At 37.2% G+C, this 21,118-nt stretch overlaps 1 protein-coding gene across 1 annotated transcript; it reads right to left on the bottom strand.

The window, feature by feature from the left end:
- Nucleotides 1–3,400: 3,400 nt before the first annotated feature.
- On the bottom strand, nucleotides 3,401–18,705 carry LOC136258118 (diacylglycerol lipase-beta-like). The gene is made up of 13 exons (XM_066051417.1): nucleotides 18,497–18,705; nucleotides 15,127–15,829; nucleotides 15,003–15,065; nucleotides 14,692–14,822; nucleotides 14,506–14,638; nucleotides 11,627–11,710; nucleotides 11,486–11,575; nucleotides 11,337–11,417; nucleotides 9,356–9,483; nucleotides 8,444–8,512; nucleotides 8,306–8,378; nucleotides 7,911–8,206; nucleotides 3,401–3,688 (listed from the first exon to the last, which is right to left on the bottom strand). The coding sequence occupies exons 1-13, from the start codon at nucleotides 18,589–18,591 to the stop codon at nucleotides 3,538–3,540; spliced, it is 2,097 nt and encodes a 698-aa protein (XP_065907489.1). The 5' UTR covers nucleotides 18,592–18,705; the 3' UTR covers nucleotides 3,401–3,537.
- Nucleotides 18,706–21,118: the final 2,413 nt, after the last annotated feature.

The raw sequence follows: 21,118 nt of genomic DNA, 5'->3' as shown, positions 1-21,118 counted from the left end.
AAGTTATATGTATACCTATTAGCTACAAGTACTAATAAGAACTAATTATACCAGCATTTTTATTCACCCATAGTTAACGTATAATTATTGTGGTACATGTACAGTACATAACTGTCTACATTGAGCTACAAAAAATAATGTAATAATACTCTTTATAGAGGACCTCACATCCATAAGAATTTTCCAATTCAATTTTACACTGTTTAAGCATGCTTTGCATACTGAGTGTACTGCTGTACTTCACACATATGTGACCGGATTTGCGAAAAGGGGTCTTCCACACACATCCAATTCTATGAATTTAGAAGACCATAACTTAGTGTTCAAGAAAGATGCAAACCTAAAATTTTCTCCATTCATTAACCGATGTTGGTGCTCACCTATGATCAAATTTCAAGTGAATAACACTTTCCAACCTCAAGTTATGAATTGTCAAAGTTCGTAAATTGGATGTGTGTGGAAGACCCCTTTTCGCAAATCCGGTCACATATGGTACAATTTGCAATTATCAAGTTTCTTGGTTACTATATGCCTCTGATTAACAATTTTGTCTTCCATACTCAATGCAATCAGTGACTGAGACAAAACAATGTGTTCCCTGGCGGCTCACATGCTGGAAAGGAAAAACACTATTTCCATTTAATCCAGATAGAAGAAATTCCATAAGAGCTTTTTATGTTTTTGAAATACGTAATAGGGCAATACCATAAAATAATATTTTTGTTGTATCTCATTTCTAATTCCAAAATACTATGCTATTTAGTTAACAACTATAATCCTTTTATAGAAACACTGAGGTCCAAATATTTTACTAGAACAGTCAGATGCTCTAATAGAAGAGTCATACATTGTATGAAAGATGAATTCAAAGTGCTAATCTATTCTATTTTCACGTCTTCTAGTTTATTGTTTATTTAAATGCACTTTAAAATCACATGCAGTACACTGAAAGTAGTCTAAAATGCAACTTCTGAGCTCAAATTTTCTTGAAAGAGCATGACCTATTTTTAATGTTAAGGGTTTGTTGAAATTTCCATAAATTCCCTTCCTTGGTCAGCCACTAGTTTTGATATTATCCCTGAGTTATTTTAACAAGTACAAGGAAAATTAGGAATTCAAATTTTAAGTTCAATTAGGCATCAAAGAAATAAAAAGCAGTGAAACAAGGGAGGTCACTTGTAACTGATTCAGAAGATACTACTAGTGGATATTTAATCCCTATGGATATAGACTGAAGTAGGGATTAAATGTCCACTTATGTAGTCTAGTACATTTTAAGGTACAGGCAACCTCCTTTGATCCCTTTTTATTTCTTTGATCCCCAACCAAAAATTTGGGTACAAATGACCCAAATTTTTGGTTGTTTTACCTGCAATTCAAATGACCAATTTTTTGGTAGTAATGATCCAAGGATGTACTTGGTTATTTTAACTTTGTAAGATATAGTCCTATTACCCAGATGCCCTGAGGTCTCTTCAACCTCTAGCCAAGTGTTTGAAATAACCTTGCCATCTATTTTAACCATCTGTGGTAAAATTAACTCACGTCACAAAATATGTTTATTTTTTTGTTTGTTTGTTTACATTAATTAACAAGTCAGTCATCACTAGTAATAACATGCATAAATCTATCTATGACATATTCACAATAATTGTTACATACTGCATCTTAATACTTTAAACATACCTGATCTTATAGAGTTTTCAAATTGTATATAAAACCTATGTTCTCCATATTCACTTTTGATTGTGGGATGCAACACAAATGTTATAACGGCCAGTGTACTGTAAATTTAACCACGTAGCTGGTCATCTAATCTGTGCTATAGTAGACTTGACCATCCACACTGAAATTACCCTGATATGTTGTTTCGACATCCTAATGAACAGTTATATTGACCTACCCTAGTTATTTTGACTGATTTAGTCCAAAAGCCTACCCTAGTTATAACCACTTTTAGATGGTCATTTTAACAAAAAAGTTTGTAACCCCTGGAGGTTGAATTGATCCATTTGAATTTACTATGTACTTCTTTTGATTAAAATATATACTAAAGGCCAAGATAAAACTCATGAAAACATGCACATTATAATATTATTACAGTTCACCTGAAACCGAAGCAAACCAAAGTCAAACTAGCTATTAAATCGTCACCCAGCACCTTCATGCATACTAAGTACCTCTAAAATATTTATTGTATTGCTGTTGTTCAAGCATACATTCAAGACACTATAGCCTTTAAACAACTTTTAAGACCTCACAACCATCTTCAAAGGCCAAAATGGCAAAATCAACAGTGAGCTCGAGACACTATACTAAGAGGTGATTATTTGCTGCTACTACACTAACAAAAATGCACAAACTAACAAGAGAATCTGGCCCCCTACAATTTAGCCTGTTTGTGCCCCTGCCCTTGCTAGCTCCTGGGTCCGCCCCTTTGTGGGCACAAACTACATCTCATCACACTACTGGTCATATCTCAGTATTGGAACAGAATATTTGCATTCTGTAACTTGCATTATGGTGCCAATTAAATGCTTTCAAAGAGTGAAAATTGCATTGCCATAGCATAATGGTACAAAAAGGTGTGAGTGGTGAAAGTTTGAAAAGGTAGGCAAAAATCATGTGCCCACATGTCCAATTTTTGCAGGCCCAGTCACAAATGTATTCTCAAACTCACTTTTGATGTGCATGGGAATACTGTTTGGCTCAACTAGCCTAGCTTAATTTTATATTATAGCAACACTTAACATTGACATGTCTACAGCTACACATCGCACATGTACTCTACACTTACGTGGCATGGGATTGAAAATTACTTTAGTAGGCTATGCTGTCTATTCTAATTGTATGTAATTTTGCAACGACTTTTATCACTCCATCATTCATTTCTGGTTATATACATGTAGCTATATCACAGTTTCAGTCATATCACTAATAGCTAGCTATAGTACATAGCTTTAATTCAAGTGAAAATAACTTGCATTTACACTCAAATGCTACACCATTATTATTATCTCAATACTCATTTCCGACATACATTTACAATAATAATAACGGCTTCAGCAAATCATGTTCAATTTTTTTATCATTATTTTATTTCAAATTTACCCATTTGAAATTATACTTCATTATCAAATGACTTATTCCCCAATTATTCCTTTGTAATCATAATGTTTAGCAAGATTTTGAATACTCTTTTAGTAGACAGAAAATCTACGGTATATGCATGGTAACTGTTGCAATATGAGGCTTCAATAGTAAGCTATACTTTATGTATTATTAAACATGTTCTTATTTGCTTTATTGTCCCTTTGACCCTTTGAGAAATATATGTAGGGGGTCATTAAAGTTACATACGTACAGTATAATGTGTTGAATTCACAAACTAAGGGTAAATTTGAATAATATATACATGAAAATACATCAACACAGTACATTAGATTATTATAATTAACAGAGCTTTTAAAGGTTATGTTTGTACAATAGGTTAAAACAGAGACATGTCGTTAATGATATAGTATTGCAATAATTCAATCAGATCAATTTTTCTTGCTTCAGTAGTTGTTGGAATGCTTTATCCAGTGCACCAGGTGAGTGATGATTAAACATATTCTTCTGCATCAAGATTTCTGAGAAATCTGATGGTGGTGCCCAGTGTGCGTAAAGCTCATGTTTACAAGAGCACCTACATTTAAGACAATTAGAAGTGCATTTAAATATCAGTTTTAAGTAACATTATTCTCAGAGTGTAGTGGTTCTTCAGTTATACAAACACCATTGATTGTAAATGATTCAGATAATTTTATCATATAGTACTGTATAGTAGGGACCACAAAGGTGTGGGCGTGACCAGGAGCTTATGAGCCGCCGAAGGAGCATGAAACTTACGCTGCCTGCCAGGTGCCATCACAATCAAAATTGTTTGCCGATTAGTTTCCTTATAAGGAAACTAAAGTCTCATTATTGGAAGCCGTATACGGAATTGCGCGTGACAAAATATCAAGGGGCGGTAGCATCCCGAGCTCAGCCATAGCGGGTTGTGTTCATTGTCGAGGAGGCCTAAGCACATGACTGAACCGTTGCCAAAGCGTGTATGCTTCGACAATGAGGGAATACCAAGGCATCACAAAAGAAGTACAGGAAGGCGACTGGCAGTGACCCATGGTGACGGTGAAGCTTAGCCTTTCTTTTCTTCAGCTGGGTCTTCCTCTTTTGGGACGGTGGCGAACTGGTCTTCACTTCCACCTCAACTATGGCAGCTGGAGCGTTCATTACTACACGTGGAATGACACAAGCCAATTACATAATATTCACGCGTGTCGTATCCAATTTATTTTAAATGATGTGACGACGTAATTTGGATTGTGATGGCACCGAGTTTCATGCTCCTTCGCCGCCCTTGGAAGCTCATAAGCCCCTGGCATGATCCATGATAAACATCACCCAAAACTAGCCTCACTTTTTCCTGAAAACAACGAAGCAGTATTTGTTAAGTAAAACTAAGCCCAAACAAGCCTTCAGATCGACCCAAAAAGCTTTAAACAAGTTGCTATGAAATTTAAAAAAATTATAAAACTCAATTTTCTACTGACTGAGAGTGGGGACCACAACACATCAATAAAAAGTACTGAAACAAGCTGGAGTAGTGCACAATATTACTATCGCGCACTACTCCAGCTTGTTTCAGTACTTTTTATCGATGTGCTATGGTCCCTACTCTAGTTGAAAATTCCATTTTTTATGTACATGTAACTACATAGTACAGTCATTTATATTCTCTTCAGTTACTCCAACAAATCTTGAAATCAAATTTACACCAGATGTGTACCTACAGCTGGATGGGCCCTGGTTCCTGTACTGTATTGATTTGGGAAAACCGTGAGTCTGCATGTCTGGCTACACACCCACATGAGCTAAGAATTGAAGGCTTTTTACATGCTGTGTTGATGGTTAAATTGTAGTTCTCTGTTTTCATAAAGGATGTGCGGTCGGTCACTGAAACGATGTGAAACTGCTTACTGGAGGCTTGTGTATGTGTTGTAACAGGCATTTAACAACCAAAAAACAATTAGCAGGAATAGCATATTTTTCAAGTTGAAAGGGTTCGTCTTCCCTTTGTATGTGAACAAAAAGTTAAAGTAGCTATAAGGCTTGCCAAAGAATTTGTGTAATTCAAGGGTAGTATTAACTGGGTGCCTGGCCATTAGAAGTAGCATTGTATCAAGTCTGTTTTTCTTATTGTTACACAGACCACCTGCCATTGACATTGTAGTGGTGGTGAGGATGTTCAAATGCTACAAATGTTTTCTTTATTAACAAATACATATAAATATAAACAAGTGAGTAATCCAGCAATGTTCAAGAAATCTGACAGAACATACAGTTATATCCTATGAACATCATAAGTACTGTATAGCAGAAGTTTGGGCTTTCTTACCCATAAATATCACCCATAAACTACCCTCACTTTTCCTTCGTGACGGAGCTGGGCAGTATTGGTTAGGCAGACAAGCCCAAAATTGTCTTCACAGTGACCTTTCCAACCATTTTCGCAAATCCATAGGTTTAGTTTTGTATATATCAACTTGCACATACATGTATTAAAATTAGAGGTGTACCGATATACCGATACATATCATATCGGTGGCCGATATAGAAATTTCTACTATATCGGTGGTAGCCGATATTGCTGTTAAAAACAGATACAATACACCGATATGCAACTGAACTATCTTGAGGACACTGTCCAATGATCAAGCCACATTATAAAATATTTAGCTAACAAGGGTGGGAAACAGTAGTTATCTTCCTTGCCTAAAAGCAGTACACTATGTGAAGCCATCTAAGTCCACACATAATCACTTTTGTTGTCACAAAGCTTACCAATCATACAACAAACACTCATAGTAGTGGGCCTGGGGAAAACAGCAATAAGATGAACCAAGAGCACAGCATAAAACAACAAGCCATCTCTGCAAGCCATTAAAATGTGGAGTAATCCAGACTAATTTTGGCAGGGGCATGTCCTAAAATAATTGTGGGTGCCTTATAGTTTGAGCTGTTAATAGAGGCCATGGTAACCAAGCATAGCCAATAATCTTAAGACTGTCTTCAGTAGTTAAAATAAAGTTGAACATGGCATATGTGGTTCCTCAAATATAAATAGCTACACTTAGTTATATCAGTATATTGGATCGGTATCATATCGGTTTCAAAATCATTAATCTCATATCAGATCGGTATTGGATCGGTTTAGTTTTCTTATATCAGTACACCTCTAATTAAAATATAAGAAGAAATGTGTTATATTTACCACATTGTAAATGATGCATGCCTTTAGGCTACAGGTATGTGAATTCTTCATAAACAGATGAACAAGATGGTGTATATGGGTTTTGATTTGAAACACTCTCCATTGAAATTAAAAGCTGCATAATTTTTGAACCAGGTGTATGCCCACAGCTGGCCACATGTTGACTTTGGGTGCATGCCTGGTTGGCATAAATAACACAAGCCTGAAATCAATTGTACATGCTATTTTAACAAAACACTTTTGTGCAATGGAACTTCATATCATTCCTATTCATAACCCATTGTTTTCAGGAGCACAAGCAAAAATTTCTTGAAAAGGGGGTCTCAACTTGGACTAGTCCTAGATCTAAAGTACACATTTCACAACTGTGCGACTGTTATTAGAGTTGTCAATGTAACCCAAATGTTTTATTAGGATATTTTCATCATTTTCCATTCTCACAACTGCTCAGAGTTTTACTAAGGCCATCACAAATTAATTTTATGTTTCTCAGATGCGGCTGGTCAACAATTTCACTTTTCTGAAAAAAAAATAAAAATCACGTGATTGGTTCACGTGAACTCACATGGCAGATGAAACTGACACCACAGCTTCACGAATCGTTGAGTGTTGTTTTGAAACGAGGTGTAGTCATCGTTAAAAAACAGAACACAATAGTGAAGTGCTCCTGCGAAGAGACATTTGGGTCACTAATTAGAAAAGTCGCTCCAGAATTTCAGAGTTAGGTAATGGGAATATAGCTTCACTAGTACAGTGGCTACTTGGCTTTAGTGATTCGACATGCTAAACATACATGTTAATGGAATTTAAACATATAAATTGAGATCTAATAGTGAGAAAGGATATATCAGTGGTATGTATAAAGTCAGTCTCTTCAGTTCTGTGGTCACGGCAGGTTTTGCTGATCCAGGTATAGTGTGGCAGCTACTTATTATGTACATAGCCTACAGCACAAACATGGCATATATACATGCAAAAGATTTTTAAAAATTCATGTATTTTAAGATGCACACTGATCGTATAATTTATTGCAGCTATATATGTTCTGCTGGGAGTCAATACACAGTATTGTTATAAATCTATGTACGTATTTTAATATGCATGTGCCGTTCTGTTTTTTTTTGACCTGCCGGGTCACCCTTGAGGGTAAAATAATCCGAGAAACATAAGATTTAATTGGTATGGCCTAATATGGTGCTACATGTGTTATTATGAACAACACTGCTTGAATAGTAAATTGAAATACAGTAAGGCATTAGAGGTTTGCGATACAGTGTATGTTGTGAATCACGTAATACCATCAATACACTGCTACTGTTTTCAGAAGATCTGGGTAAGAATGTTTTAACCATAACAGCAGTATATACTTATATACATATATTTGTATGGATTCTTTTACTCTAGCACAAATAGAGAGCACAGGTAATAGAGAAGCTTTCTATTTGAGTATCTCTAAAAAAGAGATCACCATTACAGCAATAGAGAAATCACTGACTGTTCTGTTAAAATACCAATATTGTCTAAGTAATGCATCTTTTAAAATGAAGCAATACTTATAAGTAAACATAGCTGCATACACTCACATAAAACATACCAGTTCATGTTTTTCTTGTACTGGATGTGCAGTATCTTCCCAGGAAGATAGAGATTCTCCCTCAGTACTTGTGGAACTGCCTTCTTCTTGGTCACAGCATCAAAACCCCTCTGTGTGCTCTGCTCCACTGAATCATACAACTCTTCTTCATCCTCATCACCGAATGACTCGAAACTGTCATCAGTATTGTCCAACAAGAAATCAGTGGTAGTCATGTTAGCACTTGTTGCACTGACTGTGTACTGTACTTTCCTTAGGCCAGTATAGTTGAGGAAAAAATCATAGAAGATCCTCCACTGTATGATAGAGTGGATAGGGTTTATATTGTAATCATTTCATCAAAAATATAATATTATACCCCACCACATACATGATATATAAATGTACATACATACCTTTGCTTTTTCAGTAGTCCGAATGCGATGGACGATTTTGTGGCTAACAGCCTCGATGTTCTGCAAACTAATTCTGTAAAATGTTCAAAGGAAGGATTGCATGTGCTACTGTAATACCCTAGCAAATGGTGTACGTACCTTGGTACAATATCATTTCCAAGTACTACAGAGGTGACAAATGGCCTTGAAAATTCAACTGCATCAGCACTAAATGACCATCAAAGCATAAATAAACCAATCAATAATTAACTGTAAATCTGGAAAAGCATGATTTGAATCAGCCAGTAGAAGTTACTGTAATCACCAGCAGTGCTTTCTTAGCACCCACCTGTATAGAAAGGCCACCACTCTAAAAGGACCAACTTTATCCCCTGGTTAGACCCAGATGTATAAGCAACCACCTCAATATTAAGGCAAAGAAACTTTGGTCCCAAGAGACCAACATAGACAGGTTCCACTGTACATGCTTTAAATAGATCTATCAGAACAAAGCTTATGCGATTGGTTAGCACATAAAAACTTTGAAAGTTTCTGAGCATTTTCAGATTTACAGTTAGGCATGCATACATTATGCCAGAATAATTTTGGGAATAATATGTGGCAAAAAGAATCAGGAATAATTCCGGAGTAATAGGATGATCTCCAGGAATGATTAATTATAATTCATGTATTTTCTTGTAGTATTGCAGAGTATTTCGTAAAGGCACATCCTCAAATATTGCTTGCTGAAAATCGTGAAAAAAGATCGAGATACTCTAATAGAGCGGTTGCTTACCCTAATAAAGCAGTCACCCAGGTTTTTATGTGACTGCTCTATCATGGTATATTGATCTTTTATGCATTCATTGTTTTTATGCATGCAAGTGATTTTTATTTTTAACTGCACAAAAAATACCATGTGACTTCTACTATTTCAGGAAGTGTTCCAGGAAATATTTTTGGGGCAAATAAAAAAGAATTTCCAGAAAGAACAATAGGTAATTTAAAAGTAAAAGTGTAATGTACTCAAGCCTATTTACGGAACAAAAACTACATACAGTGATCACTCACTTCAGTAGACCTCCAGGTGGTGAATAAGCATAGCAGTACATGTTGGGGTAGGCATTCTTCATTAGTACAGACAAAATCACTGCTACTCCAGCTCCAGATGAATGTCCAGTGATTACTAACTTATATGACTGCACATAAAAGTAGTTACATACAGCAGTGGGGTACAAGATAATAGAGTTAGAAGTACTTTGGAGCACTATAGTATGTGCATACTGTAGTTATTCACACAAACATAAACACATACACAGAGGTATTATAGCAGTCTGAATTTGAGTAAACTGTAATAATGATGTGGTAAAACAATACTGGATCTGCGAGAACCGGTCTTATCGCCCAAGACAGGAAGTTTGATTTTTTCACACAAATACAAAGCTTAATGAATGCACTATCAAATTTCACTGTCACAGTCAACCAGAGTAAAGTGGTCTGCTTTGCTGGCTGCTTTTTTAAGGCACAGTGGCAAGCCATACGAGTGGTCTGGGGTCTTGATGGAGCCCTGGCCAACCAGGAGATGGCTGTGTGTGGCTGTACAGATCCGTGGTGTTGGACAATGACCTGTGTGGTGAATTTCCTTTCATTTTAGCCAGTTCTGAGCCCTGAATGGCCTACAACTTGACCTAATTCATCCCAACATGTTCCTTTTCAATTTTTGAACACCGTCTTTCCCACCTTCCAGGGCCCCTGCCTCCCACCCTTTTGGGAGCTCGCTTGATACAGTTGACCTCAGTTTAAAAACTATCTAAAATGGCAAGAAACGTAGCCGTTGACTACTTCTTCAGTGGATTATCTGGAAGGTAAGAAATTGTTGTAAAACGTATGAAAATTTGGCATGCGTAGCTACCACCATTGACCAGCTACAACACTCTGAATATTTAAAACCGACGTTTCTCCATAATTTTAAATGGGCAATAAGACCAGTTTTTCCAGAGACAGTCACATTTTGTGAATTGAGATCAATGTACAGTGGAGAATTGCATCATTAACTGAATGCCAAATTGACTGTTCTATTAGAGTATTTTGTCAGTACATAGTTCTATTAATTGAACAGAGAACTGTATGTAAAAGAATGGATTTTTGATGTTATATACTTTGAATTACTCCTACCCATACTATTTATCCTGCACCATACTATACTATTTCATTCACTGATATAGTTAGAAAATAATTCTTTACTCTGCTCCCTTGATTACCTGACCCCCTTGGGACCAAAACATGTTCAGATAATCTCATTTATTTACAAAGCGCTGTTCAAATACTCTAATTAGACAAAATACTCTAAAAGAGCAGTCATTTCTACTGCATTTTCACATATCATGGGAATAATGTCAACGTTTTGCAGAAATTCGGATAGAATAATGAGAAAACTTTTGATCATAATTCTTAAGACCTACAGTGATGAACCCATACTGTGCTTTGAAAATGGCTATATACTCAGAGGAATCTAGTCTATATGACTTCTCAGCAATGTTTCACTTTTGTTATACACTTCAGACCTTTGCAGGAATAAAAAGCAACTACAGAAGCTTGCATAAGTATTTTAGATGCTTTACATGCACAAAGCTGCTAGTATGCATTCATATTGATATTAGTATTGGTATCAGCCCTGTTATGGTGGCAAAGTGTCAAATTAGTTGGCAAAGTGATAAAAACAACTGACTTAATGATGTATGTAAAACTGCATATAAAATAATGCTATGACATTACTCCATTATCGAGATACCATTGATCATTGGGCTTATAAAGACGTACTGTAACTTTTATTATATGGCGCAGCCCTACTGATTGTTGTGAATAATACCCGTGTACAGTATTGGATTGGTATAGGCCATTCACCTTAAAATGTATTGGTACTGGATTAACAGTGAAAAAGGAAAAAGGTATATAAGTGCATCACTACAATGCTGAGGTGGTAGCATCACGTGATTATGTAATAAAATAGGCTAGGGCTGATAAGCAAAATGAGCACTGCTGCACAGCTTACTGGACACAGTGCAAATGCTTTAGAGAGAATTGCTTCAGTTCCCAGCTTCAGTAGTATCGCACGAGCAGCCAAAGACAAGCCCTGTAGTATAGAAAGCACACACAGTAAGTATCACATAATGTTCTACACAATGTACGCATGCATATCACCTTATGGGCAAACATCTGTATGTGTTCCATATTGGCTGCTCCATGTGACGTGATTATACCTGGCTCTCCACCTAATCCAGTAAGCAGGTCCTGAAACAGCATCATTATGTGTATCTTTTATACTTACAGTAAATTTCTTACAGAGAATGATGATGATCCTTTGATTGCTATCACAACTGCTTTTGTTTTGTGATCAAATGCCACAAAAAAGGCTGGAAGGTACACCTGTAGAATGTACAGATAATAGTCTACATGTCATGAGCTCCTGCCATACAACACAGTATAATCTCTGTGTCACCGCACCCTAAAACAATGAGGTAGTGATTTTAAGTGTGCGTGAACTGCTTAAATCTTCAAGTAATAGGAGACAATATATTCATTTAGAATTCCACTCAACTACTCTAATTGAACTAACACTTAAGTTCAAATACCATTATTGAACGATTTGTTTTTTTTGATATATATAAATATATGTACCACTCTGCGTGGGCAGTTCAAAGGCACCGCCAGTGCCATAATTTGTATATTGCACTGCTGCAGACCGCAGCGAGTGCATTGTAACTTATAACGCACTGGTTGCGGTTTTATAGACCACAACGAGTGCATTATAAGTTATAATGCACCGACCGCAGTGCAATATACAGATATTGCACTGGCTGCGGTTTTGTGCAGCATAGCACAAGTGCCGGTGGCCAAGACCACTATGACACCTCACCTAATAGGTGGAAAGACACTTCACAGATCACTCGAATTCTTTTATAGCCTGACATGTAAAGGTTGATTGTGGGCCATAACGTCACCAATACGTATAATGTTTACAAGCAGCCAATGGCGATCGAAAAAGCCAACACGGGTGGCCACAACTCTAGTCTACATATATATAAACGTACTTATACACCTTACTAGTCTGGTGCCATCTTAGCCCAGATTAAACTGTAGTCCACTTCGACAATGACTCAATAAAACAAATATATTCTAAATAATACTAACTTTTACGTTCGATTGTGGTAACCAGTTTTGTCATGCCACCTGATTCGAGTTTAGCCAGTGTGAATAGTAAGAAATAGACTAGCATCGTTTAGTAGTTAGGTTTTGTTTACTTAAAACGTCTATTTAGCTACTTTTTTTTGCTCGAGAGAATCACTATGGCGATTAGTCTGGCGCTTAGTCTATATGGCGATTGAGTGATCACGCTGGCATGCTGAGCACTACATGATGAGAGTCGAACAACGAATGCAGGTTTGTGATATAACCCATAGCGTACTAGCTTTCAATATCTCAGGTGGCTGCAGTACTGCAGGGGGAACGTCATCGCAACGTCAGGCTTGGTTACCCACAATCGATGTTAGAAACCTGGCCTTTATAAGTGTTACAGCTGTCTTGTGAGACTCTCCCCACCTATTAGGTGAGTGGTACATAACAGTTATACAACGTGCACTCGTGCTCTGCCTGTATAAACGCACTTGCCTTCGGGCCCAACGGCCCTCATGCTAGTGCGTTTATATCAGGCAGAGCACTCGTGGCCGTTGTATAACTATATAATATACTGAATTTTGAAGAAACCTTTCTCTTTGGTACCTGAACCTTTTGAATACAGAATTTTGACTAAGTTTATCAGTGAAGGTATGTAGCTGAGCATCAATACATCAGTAACCAGTATGTAAATACCAGATCTGTAATGGCCATGGTTGGAATCGGTACAATTTGAGTAAAGATACATGCGTAATGTCCCCTTAAAGTTCCTCACATGTACTGTGTTGTACGTACACTATACACACTTGGTGTACATGGCAGGTTGGAATTATTATTGCAGTTTTTGGCAAGCACTTCTAATCAGTAGAATATCTGGACATTATGAAACACTGTATGTACTCCAATTGAACTTCATTCTAATAGAACACCCACATCATGTCATGATACTGCTAGTAGCTACAGGGCAGTAGGTTACTTATTATAAAGAACAAAATGTGACTTTCAAAGTAAAAATTGTTGAGTGAGGAAAATGGACAAATTCTCTAATAGAACATACTCAGTGGTGAATACAAGGACAATAATTACTTACCAACACTGGCTATAGTCCTGCAGAATTACTCATGAACAGAAAGATTAGAACCACCTTATCAATTTTACCGCAGGATCTCAAGCCAAAAATTCCAGACTATCATAAGCTGCAGTTATCTGAAGAACAACTGAGACACATGCAGAAACAGAACTTGATAGGCGTTATGCAGCTCACAGTTTAACCCCATTAAACGGAGGGAATGATGGTCTGGATTCCTGATCACAACTACTCAGGCAAGGTTGTATCCCAAGGAGGACCCCGATCTTACCAGGTATTGAACACTTGGACGTAATTGCCGACATTTGATTATTTCACCAAATGATGAAAATATGGATTTAGATTCTTTACTGGATCTTTCTGAGGACACTTTATGTTATGATAACTATCGCCATACTCCAGATCCATCTGTGCCACCCATACGTGATGGAATGTGTACATACATAGTGGGCGGGCTTTGAGGCCTCTTCAATGCTACTCTCCTGACATTAACTAACTGTACAGTAGATTTTGTAAGTAGAATGTATTGCTGTAACCTATGTAATGTACTTAGTAGAGGAGATGCAGTGTAATGTAATGTTGTACTTATAATTAAATAGCAATATAGTGTGATGTAATTCCACATGTATTCTAATATTTTAAGAATATACTTGTTATCTTTGCCATCATGGTCAGCACAACTACATGTGCTAGAGTGATCTTTTGCATTTGCCACCATATTTACATGTATAGCCATAATTGATGTACAGTATCCTAGATTATCCGACCCCATTGAACCAAAACATGTTCAGATAATCAAAAAGTTCGGATAAGTAAAGTTTTTGTATGCAGGGCCCTGTTCAAATACTCTAATAGAACATACATTTTAGACAAACTCTAATAGAGTGGTTATTTCTACTATTCAGATAACCAAGTGTTTGGATAATCAAGGAAGCACTGTATTATATAATATACAACAAACCTCTGGCTTAAATGAGGCAAACACAAAGTCAGAATTGGAGAGATTTGCCAGCTTTTTCAGAGAAACCATATTCCATCCACAACGATAGTCTCCCTCTCCTTGATACTCTTCCTCATCAGGTGTTTTGCAGCAACTACAAACATAATAGAGTTCACATACTGTCTAGTTAGCTACACAAGTCATTACTATTTGCATCTCTTGCCGAACACAAAGCAGGCCTTCCAGCAACCAGCTGCTGAACAGTAGCTCTTCCAGCCATAAGCTGCCAATGCATAGCGGAAGAAGTGGACTACCTTTTTAATATGATTGTTAGTAGCCTGAAAAGGTTACATTTGATGGATAGAATGGTACATACTGTAGCATAAAAAGATTGTATAATGCATTTTCTATTTAACTACTCTAATAGAACAGTCAAACAAACAACAAAATACTCTAATAAAAGATCCAGAAAACCGTATTAATCATTAGAGATCATGTAGTGGCAGCATACAACTTACAGCTGATCCAAAGGTCACTTTCTTTCTTGCTTCAGCCTGGTTTAATTCATTCCAAGAGTCAATCTGTGTATACAGATATAATGTTACTATTCACATTACACTATATAGTATACTATATACTCACTTCTTCTATCCTATCAAAACCACTATTGTGTTCTAAACTGATAATAGCAAGACCTGCAGCCACATCAGTGGGAACATAGCCTCTGAGGTTGGAGCATGCATCAGCCAATGCCACGGACACTTCTGTAAATATACTGTTCTGGTACTTTTGTAACTTCATACAACAAAACACCAATTGTAGTCGCCACTGCCACATTCTTCTTTGCGCATGCCTGGTAAGGGATCCGCTACTAAGACGGGAAAGCCTTCTTCCACCAAAACTAGTTGATGGCTTAACCTCCTCGTTTTTCATCCTCTTTGGTGGCTTGCAACATTTTCCACTAACAATCTGAACAATCATGTATGTCGAGATGAGAAAAGCAAAGATGCAATTCCAGATCAGCAGAAACCGTGTTAAGGCCAAAAGAGAGTTGGTGGATTCACAGCTCAGCGAAGGATCAAAAGCCCAAAATATTCCAACCATGTCCCAAGCTGCTTCAAAAGCAAAGAACAGCATCTCAGCATACAGTAGATAATGGAGGTACTTGCGTGGTGAAGAATTTGACATTGTTCCCCTTGAGCTCACAAAAGCAATGACTAGTTCCAATGCAATCATCACACTGTGTACTGCAATCAGTACAATTAGATAAGCTTGTAGAAGATGTTCCACATCACAAATGCTCCTGCTCTCATACACTCCCAATGCGATTGAAATCACAGACATCCTGAAATTTAAGAGACATAAAAATTGTAAACCTTACAGCTAGATTTTTTTCTGAGTGACAAAATCTTCATTGCTTTTACTAAATTCCAACAATTTTATCTTCCAATATACTGTGAGCCTTTCATGTGTACATAAAATACCTTCATTATAAAAATTTGTCGCTTGAAAATATCATGTCATGTGGTACACAGTAGTTACCCTTCGTTGAGGAATAATGGGCTGTTTACACACTGTCCTCTGTACTGATAGTAAGCTGGAAGTATCTTTATAATTCAAAATACACTTACATGCAACTGCTTACATGTATGTACTCTTGGGTCCTTTAAAATGCACTCCTTTAAAATAAGTCTTTGAGTTTTTCAGCAGGAGCTATTGGTGAATGTGAAATTACTGCTGGAAGTTTGGAAACTCCTTGAGTGCTCTACATTGCTAGCTGGCAGGGAGCAAACTACAGCTGTGCCCAGAGGCACCAAGATCACTGTACTGGACTTTGCAGCATCCTTGCTGATACAATAGAGTGGTGTTATCTATTAAGTACTCAAGCATTTGTTTTTTAAGTGTATAATACCAGTACTCTCTTCTAGCTTGGCATATAGCAATGTCAATAAATACACAGGTATTACAAGGGGGAGGAGGAATGGGGCTTGATAACATCAGGATACTGTAATTACTTGGGTAACCGGTTCAAAAGTTCAATGTGGTGACTATTCATTGGCTACTACTCGACACTCAAAAACAATGTCAAGCTCTTAGTTTTAAAATCAATCATTTTGATGCTAACCAGTGTGGCTGCTATGTAAGGTGTGGTGTTTAAACAATTCATATGGTACTTTAACAATGAAATTTTGGATGAAAACAAAAACAAGCATTGTGGAATGGATTCTTGTCACATGTTTTAATTAAGCACATGTAACAACAGACATTTAACCAGTACATAATTTAGTATCCTATAGTATACTGTATGTATGCAATATATAGTATCACATGGGTAGTTAGCAACAAGTGCTTGCGAGTGACTCTTTGGGTTTGTTTCGAGACGTGAACAGGCAGCGTCATTACACACATCTAATAACAGATACAGTAGATCTCCAATTTTCTATCCATCAAAATTGGAATATTAGAGTATTTTGAGTACAGGTGTATGTCACATGGTAGCCATCATTTGCTTTTATATACTATTTTATTATAACATTGTGGACCAATGTAGGCATGAATGCATGTATTTCGGATATCCAAATAATTCACTTAAGCCACTCCAATTGGTAATTATGTTTCTGGTACTTTGAAAATCAGTTAAAGAGCGGGTGGGTGGGTGGAATTCAGCAACAAAGCAACAATGAAGCGACTGCTCAATTAGAGTACTTTTATGATCTATTGACTGTTCTATTAGAGTATATTGATCTGTTCTATCATAGATAATATACATAAACGTGGACTGGAAACGCGCATAGAAATAAATACAATAACTGTGCCCTATCCCCATTACGGTGTGCGAAAATTATGGTTAGTACAGCTGGAGCGTTTCGCATTCTTGTATGCTACCACACAATGTCTGTTGTTTACAGCTGGATTAATTACCACCTATACTAACTGGAGGTTGGACTGGTTAGACACACTGACTCCTAGCAAACAGTAGGGATACAAAATTCTCATTGTTTAAGAGGAATATGATGCTTCGGAACAGTTTTGTAATTTCGCTGAAGAAACTGTAACCTCAGCATCGTTTCTAATCTGTTGCCTGCACCACTAGTAACAGGTAGAATGTTATTAGGTTACTTAGGTATTGTTACTTTACTGTATAGTTCCACTACTTCGATAAAACTAAGCCAAAATAGGCTCTAAGTTTAGTAATTATTTTGCCCACGCAAAGTATAACTGTAGTTAAAGCTTTGTGGTAACGTGCCAAGCATTTCATGGGTAGTGCAAATGAAGCCATAAAAAGTTGGCTAAAAGCTACGCTGCTGAAATATTTACTAATGCTCACCTGCCACTATCCACCTGTCACCAATGGTATTCCCTCCAACATCACCACACACCTGCCCGCACACCTGTATTCTTGTTCAGTACATAACGCAACACACTGACAAAGTAAAAGAAATGTCTACACTACTAAATAACTGCCTGTGAACAGCCTACCAACATTTTGACAACTAGCACACCGTAACAAGGATAGACGAAATATTTTAATGCGTGTTTCCAATCCATGTTTACGTATATTACAGTATCTATGGTTCTATGGTTCTATGCACAATGTCCATTTCTTGCAGGTTTTCACTGATAAAATATGAATTATGTCACTTAGATATTTAGATTTAGCATACTTGTTGCAGCCCAATATTTGTTTCTGAAATTCAGGTTTATCAAAAAGCTGATGTGGGCATTTTCCCCATGTTTTTCTGAAATTTTACATTCTCTAAAAAGGATGTGGGCGGTGGACCAGAAACATAATTACCAATTGGAGTGGCCTTATCTAAATACTTCTACCATTACCTAAAACATTTTGGACTTTAATTTATAATATTTGCTCCTGTGTGACACCAACAACCAGCTGTCTTCAACAAAAAGTGAATGCTCTCACGAAGCCACTGGTTCTTTGACACAAAAGCATACTTAATGTACAGAGTAAAACAAACACCATTACATAAGTTGCAGCGAACACAATACTTACCAAAACAGTCTCAGGATAACCGAGCCTATGTACGGAAACACGAAGTCGTCGCTTCCAACTTTCCATTTTATGCCAAACGCTTTGAGAGCAGGCATTCCAGGTAGTAGGAAGAGTATTCCAATTCGTACACTACCACAGAAACAACTTTCCACTGACTTTTCGCTCGAAACAAAGCAAGGCTCTTCTCTAGGTTTCGCTTGTTACTTGGCAACGTGCTGTCTTGGATTCTAGCCAATCAAAACGGTTTATCGTTATGTTTCCGTATTCTTAATCATGAAAATCGCATACTAGTCTAGTGACATTGGAGCTCTACGGTTTATGCAGAATGACTACGATAAAACTAGGGTAGCGATTCCGGAAGAATTTTAAAATTAATGGAAATAGTTTTTATTTAGCATAACCTTGTGCAGTACTCCCTAAGGATCTCATAAACACTTAGTTTTTAAAAATCCATCATAGGATGGTGGAGTTATAAGCAGTTTTGTCCTGGAAAATAGGCAAAATTTTCTCCGTATCTTTCCATCGAAAATAGTCCCAAAAATGGCACAATTGAATGAATGCTTATAACTGAGCTTTGCAATAACATTTTGAACTTCTGTTTTCTGTTATCAATACCTTAATACATGGACCACAGTGTAACCTTACTTGTAAGACCCTCTGAATAAAGGTCACCTCCATAGAAAGCCACTAAATAGTTGTATGCATTTAGGATCTTGCGGAAGGCAAAGCAGCATACACATGGTGAAGTTCAACCACTCTGTAGCAGTCACCTCCACTCAAAAATACAATGTGCATGCAAAGCAAGGAGGTGTACTGTTGATTTATAGCTGCTTATATGATTATTTTTTCTCTTAATGTACAGCTCCTTGACAGCTACCAAAATGGTGCATCAAAGAGATGAGCTATTTGTGGTGCAAATTTGCTAACTTTTAGCATAGTAATATTGAAAACTACATGTACAAAAATGCTCACTTTGGTGTAACTAACATGTGCTAGGTCGTTTCTTGCAAAGAGAACATTACATTATGGTGGCTATATTGCAAAATAATCTTATAATTGGCATAAAACTACACACAGACATATTTGTAGCAGAAAACTAACTGCACCATCGTATTCCTTGCCCCCAGAAACCCTAAAAATGATCCAATTGTTTGATCAATCACTCGTACGGCAGCGAATTGATTGTGCCAACTCTCCAATGGAAGATTCACGGAGAAAATTTTATGCAAAATTTACGGAATTCCGGAATCGCTAACTAGGGACAGGAGGGAGCTATGTATAGATACTCATACGTATGATAGCCGTAGTGTGAGTCAGCTGACGACAGAACGTAATAATTCCCTTCAACCGGTAGGTAGCCTGGTAAACGGGATTTCTCTCTCATTTGCATGTGTGTATTGACTACTGTGCCGGAGCGCATGTGCAGTTGTTTCAATTGTGCAACAGTTTTAGCAGAGCTACTGATATCATCATTGTTGACTAGCTAATACTGGGGCTGTGCAGTCTAGCGAGAACAGTGCATGGCAAATGATGGGAAGGGGGACTTTAGTGATAAAGCTCATTGCCATGATGCATGCATGTGCATGATTCCTGAGTCTCAGAAGGTAAATGGTAGGTGGTAGACAGAGGCGGATCCAGGAGCTGGTAAGTAGCTGGAGGGGCATAAACATTCCGGCTATTGGGGAGTGAGAACAGATCCTCTTTGTTGGTGGGAAGCAACACATACTGATTATCTCATGTAGTGTCTTGCTGTTGATTTTTGCCGGTAATTTTGGCCTTAGTATAGATGCTTATGAAGTCTTAAAAGCTGCTTAATACTTCAAAGCTATAGCCTATACTAGATTCATGATTTCATTGATAACCTTATACATGCATGCTTTACTGTAAGTCCTAAATGTCATTATGGTTTATGGCTCACCAGGCTGGTCAGGTATTGTATAGTGATCCAATTATCCAATAAATTTGAGATTTAGCTATGTACTAAATCTTCAAGTTTTCCTTAGTTACACAATTTCTTTAATACCTGTGAATGTTCTGTTAGAGTAGTTTTGACTACTCTATTGTAGAATAAATCTGGCTGCTCTATAGAGTATGTCAATTTTTAGGAATTCCGTACATACGCCTTTGTTCTCTGTTAATCCACTTTTGAGGAATCAAAAGTTCCCATTATACTGTATAGCTAATACTCTGTGTTCCCATTTATTCTGTATATTGTGTTGCCATACAAACAGTTTGGTGTTTCTGATGCAAGCCTACAAGTTAAATTTTCAGTGGGGGTTTCCGGAACCCCAGGATACCCCCTATAAATGTGACTGGGCCTGCAAAAATCGGGCATGTGGGCACATGATTTTTGCCTACTTTTTCAAACTTTCATCACTCATAACTTTTTGTACCATATTGCTATGGCAATGCGATGTTCAGCTCTTAGTAAGCATTTAGTTGGCATTAGGATGCAAGTTACAGAATGCAAATATTCCATTCCAGTACTGAGATATGACCTGTAAAGTGATGGGATGTAGTTTGTGCCCACATGCCCTGTATTCTCAGGCCCAGTCACAAATACACTCTTGTATGCTCTAGCTGCTAAGGAACTCTAACCCCTAATAGTTACCTTTTTGCTAT

Source organism: Dysidea avara, chromosome 6, assembly GCF_963678975.1.
Source record: "Dysidea avara chromosome 6, odDysAvar1.4, whole genome shotgun sequence".
Taxonomy (NCBI): domain Eukaryota; kingdom Metazoa; phylum Porifera; class Demospongiae; order Dictyoceratida; family Dysideidae; genus Dysidea; species Dysidea avara.
This window is presented reverse-complemented; position numbering and strand designations above follow the sequence as displayed.

Excerpts from the sequence above, each read along its gene's own strand:
- LOC136258118 (XM_066051417.1), bottom strand. The coding sequence starts at position 18,591 with ATGCCTGCTCTCAAAGCGTTTGGCATAAAATGGAAAGTTGGAAGCGAC. Across the intron at positions 11,576-11,626 it reads AAGGATCATCATCATTCTCT|GACCTGCTTACTGGATTAGG; the intron begins GTAAGAAATTTA and ends ATGCTGTTTCAG. Across the intron at positions 11,418-11,485 it reads TACAGATGTTTGCCCATAAG|GGCTTGTCTTTGGCTGCTCG; the intron begins GTGATATGCATG and ends TCTATACTACAG.